Genomic DNA, 6,203 nt, shown 5'->3' with positions numbered 1-6,203 from the left:
CCCCAACTGCCTTTCCTCCCCCTCCAAAAAGCAAAAGAAAGAAAAGAAAAAGAAAAAAATTATTTTATAAAGCCTTCCAGAGGAGTGGATCCAACCACTCCCCCATCCCTTACTTCGGGGTTGAGTGAAGAACAGAATTAAAGTAGTTCTAGGCAATCCAATGATAGACTAAAAATTTTGGTACAAAATACCTGATACTTGAGGGAAGGGCTATCAAGGACTAACCAGGTTATCCATTGGTTTTCTCTGTTCTGTTTATGGGAACACATATGACCATGTTTGTGCTGATACTGGCTGTCTTTTGTCTTGGGTTCTCATTATTACATATCAAAGCGTACAAGTAGAGTCAGGGTACAGGTGACCCCTCCAAACTCTTGGGCAGTTGGGCAGGAGAAATTCTTCTAGTCTGAAGCTCGGGGAGATCACACTAGCCTTGGTTTTCAGTCATATCCATATACCATTCGTTCAGCCTCTTTGCTACTGTAGTCTGGTATGGAAAGGGCTCCCAACTGCCGATATAAATGGTTGCATAAGTTGACTCCAATTTGGGGAACATTTTTTTTTATTTTAAAAGGTTGATAAATACCTCTAGAGAGTACATAGGTATATGTATCCCAGGTCAGTTTCTCACCTTTTCACTTTGCAGAAACAAAACTGGGTAAAACATCACCACTCAGTACAATCAAAAATTCACAGCTTTATTCATCATAATCATTCTTTAAGTATTTATACAGAAAAAAGTTTTTGTTTTGGTTTTTCCACAAAGGCCTGACAAAAAAAAAAAAACAAGAAAATATCGGTCACAAAATCTCCCAGTGAGATGCACAGTAAAAAGCACAGACTTCAAAATAGGTGGGTTGTACACTATGAAAACATCAGATCATTTTTAAAGTGACATTCAGTGTATCTTTTATGTTCATAAATTTTTTCCTCCATCCTTTCCATTCACCCAGCTACAAATTCCAACTTTCATTTGGACTACTGGTCATGCAGAAGTCATCCAATATAATATAAACTTTCAAAAGGAGCTTCTCAATCTCTCTCTCTCTCTCGCTCTCTCTCTCTTGCTCTCTCTCTCTGTCACATACACACACACACACACACACACACACACACGAAAAGTCCAATTATCATGCTCCTCTGGGTCCCACAACTCTGAAGTTGTGTTCGGTTCAGATATTCCTTCTTCACTGAGATTCTTATAATATCACCCATCCTAACTGGGGCTAAAGGCAAAATCCTGTCCCTTAAAGATCACCTGCCAACTCTGCTCCCCAAGTTAAAAAGTGCTTTAAGCTACCATCAGAAGCCATCCTTTGACAAGAAAATGGGCAAACCTGTAATTGTCCATGCTTTATAGAAGCTGCTTCATACAATGCTTTCTGAGTCTGGGTGAATGGGTGGAGGGGACATGAGCTGTTCTGTGTCTGCCTGGAGTTAGGAAAGGGCATTGACATATCTGTATGCCACAGTGCGAAGTACTTTGTATGTACTTTTGTGATTCATATAGCTTTCCACATAAAGGGGGTGAAGGTCAGAAGCAATATAATGTTGCAAACATGCACAAATTATTAGATTCAGGTATTTCAAAGACTGATATAAGAGAAGGAAGGAAGTGCAGAAACATCTAGATGAATCAACTCCCAAGGGAGAATACAGTATCAATACAGCTGGAAATAGAGACTTGTAATTACTTCTGCTCCCAATGTGTAAAAAGGTGAGAGTCACTAAGAATAAGTCTTTCTGCATACTGTATAATTCAATTCTACATAGACTTGTTTGTCTATAAAGCAGGAAAAGAGACTAACCTGATTGATTCACAATTGTAATTACCTGGAATACAGAATGTTTTAGACCAGTCTTTCCACAGTGTCTTGCCCTTAATAAATGTTTGCTGAGTTGAATGAGAGTTTGGCTGGTACAAAAGTCTTCTTTAAAAAGAATCTGTCAACTCCAATTTTTTTTTTCAATACCTGGGCCTGAATTTTTTTTTAAGTCTGGGTTGTCTTGATTTAGGGGAGTTATTACAATGAATGAGGCATTGAAATGGCAGACTTCCTTCTTAAGAACTAGGCAGACCAACCCCTAGAAAAAGATAAAAAGAAGTCTTCAGAGAGCCAAAGAACTAAGACTAGTATTCAGATTCCAGTAGACTAGCTCCAATCCTTAGGGAAGAGAGCTCCCCTCACATCTCTTCTGCCTTCCTCCTATGCCAGTTTTCAACCTTCTTTGTGTGGACCCCTTTGGCAAATCTTGTGAAGCCTATGAATGCCTCTTCAAGATCATATTTTTAAAAGCATAAAATAAAATGTAAAGAAAGCTAATTATAATGAAATAGAGTCAATCGATTAAAAAAAAGTTTACAGGCCCCAGATTCAGAACCTCTGTTCTGTGTTTTAGATTGGTAATGAATTCATCCAAAAGAGAAAGTATTGAGATATATTTTGAAATGGAGCCAGAGATAGTTAAAGGTACAGTGAGTAAGTGAGGATTATGAGTCAGGTGAGTGGGGAGACTGGGGGATGAAAAAGAATTTAGGTGGTGCTATTCTTATCCTTAAAATCTAACTGATGGAAGAAAAAGTAATTTCTTTGGGGGATGGGGAGAGTGGAGCATTATCCCAAGTAGGCCTCCTCTACTCTCTACTTTTCCTGAGAAGTTGCTTTTGGAAGTCATGAAACTCAAAGTAAAAACTATAATGAATTATTCGTCATATTTTTCAATTTTTAGTTCTTGGGGGAGGGGGAGAAAAAGGAAGAAAAAAATAACAGTGTTCTCTTTCCTTTACTGTATGCATCATTTTTAACCTTCATTTAACCCCCACGCAAAATCACATCCTTTTCATCCTAAAAAGACCATTATAAAAATTTCATTTCAGCATCAGCAACACAAGTGCCATCGAATTCATGCTTCTTGCATTTCAAAAAGCATCTCTGACTGCTTTTTGCAGACTAAGCTGAAAGAGGCTCAATCTGTTTCCTTTAAGGGTTTGTGGAAGAAATGGACCTCCTGTTTTGCCAGAAGACAGCTGCGTGAAGAATGAGCTCTTTTTTAAGGCTCAGAAAATCTGACACGGTTCCCTGGCACTACGTGGCAGGACTCTGTCCCATTTGGCAGAAAAAAAAAAACCTACCCCACAGATCTTGGGGTCATGGCAAATGGCTTTTCAGTATTAGTGTTGACATTGCTGCAGTCAGGCTACCTGCCTACCAATTGAAGGAGACAGATCTAAGTCAAAATGATCAGCAGGGGGTGTTTATCTCGATTCATTGGCATATTGCTTATATACGTGTGGCTCAGTTTCCATCTCATGGTGGGTAGGGCAATCTGGCTTACAGAAGGCTCTGGTGATGAGTGAACAACAGAAAGATTAAGAACATGGTCACCCTCTTCTGAAACAAGGCCATATTCCAGTAACAAAGTGTTCTCCCCACAAGAGCCCAGGTTTCAATTGTTAATGGATTTGTAGCTACATGGTTTTCTTAGCTTTTGAAGGTGAACACCTCTTGAGTGTAAGGGCCATCATGGTGTCTGTACACTCCTGTAACACACTGAAAATGTCTTAAACTAGTCACCAACTAGTGAGTCTTGAATACCACTGACATCCAAAGTACATCTATAAAGTGGAAGAAATTTACAATGAATCAAATATAGCAAACTTGGGAATTGTTCAGCTGGAAAAGAATATACACACCAAGGGTTACTAAGGCATGACCCAACTATGTTCTGTGCATCAGAAGTTACATGTATAATTGGGAGCCAGACACTGGGTTTCCACAAATGAAACTCTTTTGCATTCAGTAGGTTAACTAGGCAAAAATACAAAGTTCTAGAAAGGCTATCTGGACTTCCTCCCAGGCCTCGTAGCACAAGGATGAAATGAAAATTTGATGCTAGCTAAAAGAAACCACCCTAAGGAAAACATGCCTTCATCCACAAATACACACACACACACACACACACACACACACACACACACACACACACAGGAAAAGGAAGCTGGTGAAACTGGATGGGAAATCTCATATTCCACAGTTCTTGGTATAGCAAGCAAATGTGCACCTGTGTGTGAAGGCTGATAAAATACACAAACTGGGGGTTTGGGGAGGGGTCACTGGGACCCTAGAGGCCCATAACATAAGGAAGAAGGAATAAAGGTTAACAGTCTAGAGTAAGATAAACCTTTCTAAGCAGCTCACGATGAAGAAGTAGAAGTATACTTCACACCAAAATCACACAAGTCTACAATTTCCTAAAATTGTCTTTACTCCCTTTGTTTCCTGGGTGGATATGGTCACTCGTGGTCCCACACTGCAACTCTCCTCTCTAGTTCCTGTTGTGAGAATCACCATTCTCATAATGCTGGTTTTGCACTCTTCTTTGCCCACCCCTTTGTTGTTGGTATTATCATTTAATCTGGAAAATAAAAATTCTGTTGGAGATTGTTAAGACTGAATACCCACAACACTCTAAAAACCGATTGACCCAAATTATACGATGCTAATAGGATATCATCGCTTTTTAGTGCCGCTGTTCCCACTGGAGGATTTGTTGAAGCTTCTGCTCATCTGGGGGAAGTGGACAGTTGGGGTTCTTTCCGTTGGGCCATATAATCCCAAATTCCTGGCTGCGGCTGATTTCCGAAGTGGCTTGACACTGGGAAAGGGGCTAAAGACGGGTGCTTTTGGATAGCTGGCTTGGGGAGGCTTGACAGGGAGCCGTGGCTCGGCTCCATGCTGGTGGCAGGTCTGGTTAGGCCTGGGTTCTGTTTCAGCAGCACCTCCCTCATTAAGTTCCAAGTCTTCGAACTTTAGCTGGACCTCTGCCACGTTTGCATTGGCGTCTCTAAACACAGGCTCTGGAGACTGCCCATCGATAGTCCTGCTCATGCTGTCTTCAGAGCTCCCGCCATCTCTCCCAGACTTATCTGCACTGGCGGGGGGCAGATCCTCTGCTGCACCCAGGCTAGTGGTCTTACAGCCGTCATTCTGCTCTTCAATCAGCCCGATGGTGTCCCCACAGGCCAGCTGGCTCTTAGCCCTGCTTATGTTCTTCCTATGAACACGGATGTGGGTTCGCCAAGGAGAGTTGAGCTTGGTCTTAAGGTCTTCATGGGGAACAGGAGACAATTTGCCTCCTGTGTGACCAGTAATATGGATGACCGCATTTTTGGCAGCTCTGTTAGTTGTTTTCAGTTTCTTTCCCAAAAGAAGGTGATTTATAACTGGAGAATGGTTTACCTGAGATGGGAGGAGACTGGTCACTAGCCCTTTATCTGAAAGAAATGTTAAAACTGCATGTGAAATGTGCTAAAAACACAGGGAAACATTTTCAAGTCAGAGAAGTTGTTTATCCACTACCAAAGAGACATTGTGTGAGAGCCTAAAAATCCATCTACTTAGAGCAAAATAATGTGACTGAAAGCAAAATCATTAGGTTATTCAACTAGAATCATCCTAATAGTTAGCAAATTTATTAATAGCTCAATTCCATACACTCCATAGATCCAGTCTCCTCCTTTCCATTGCTCATGCCCAGGCTCCTCATAGAATCATAGATTTAGGGCCAGAGGTAACCTTAGAGGTCATATCATCCAACCTCATTTTACTGACAAAATTGAAGCCAAGTGAGGGCCCAAAGATACACAGACGGTGACAGAAGCAGGATTCAAAGCCAGACCTCTCACTTCAAATTCTATGCTCTTTATATCTCCACCATCTTGCCTCCTTTAATGGGATAGGACCATAAAGGCATAAAAGCTTCTGAGTCTTCATTTACTGATCACAAGCTATGCCCTGAAACTCATCCTTTTGTTTACAAGCAACCACCTAAATGGTAGAATACCTAGAAACTGGGAGCTTTGTGGGTTTTTTTTTTTAAGCTAACAAGACTGGAAACTGTGATGATAATGAGATAACAGCTGTCAGAATTTTAAAAGAAAGGAAAAATAAACAGTACTTTTTCCTTGATGTAAGAGCCAGAGGGATGAGAGATGTCATGGAAATATATTGAAAATTCCATGTAATCACAGTTAACCAGCCTCCCTCATCCTAGCCATAAAGAATCATTCATACTATTCCTTTTTCATTCCATATCTGTCTCCTGCTGCCATCATCCCATCCCTTTCTGCTCTCACTCTCTCTCCCTCTCTCCCTTCCTCTCCCTTCCTCTCTCTCCCTCTCTCTCTCTCTCTCTCTCTCTCT

At 41.0% G+C, this 6,203-nt stretch overlaps 1 protein-coding gene across 2 annotated transcripts in view; it reads right to left on the bottom strand.

Moving 5' to 3' along the window:
- Positions 1-679: 679 nt before the first annotated feature.
- The window catches only part of TBC1D30 (TBC1 domain family member 30), a 122,121-nt gene continuing 116,597 nt past the window's right edge, over positions 680-6,203 (bottom strand). For both annotated transcript variants that reach the window (XM_069080868.1, XM_069080861.1), the window contains one exon: positions 680-5,275. In XM_069080868.1, coding sequence (XP_068936969.1) covers positions 4,512-5,275 — 764 coding nt within the window. In that variant the 3' untranslated portion in view covers positions 680-4,511. The remainder of the gene's footprint in view (positions 5,276-6,203) is intronic.

This window comes from Petaurus breviceps, unplaced genomic scaffold (genome assembly GCF_028583685.1).
Source record: "Petaurus breviceps papuanus isolate PSGF00001 unplaced genomic scaffold, PetGlider_PUasm1.0 154, whole genome shotgun sequence".
Lineage (NCBI taxonomy): Eukaryota > Metazoa > Chordata > Mammalia > Diprotodontia > Petauridae > Petaurus > Petaurus breviceps.
Note: the sequence above shows the minus strand (reverse complement) of the source record. Positions and strands in the feature narration are given on the sequence as shown.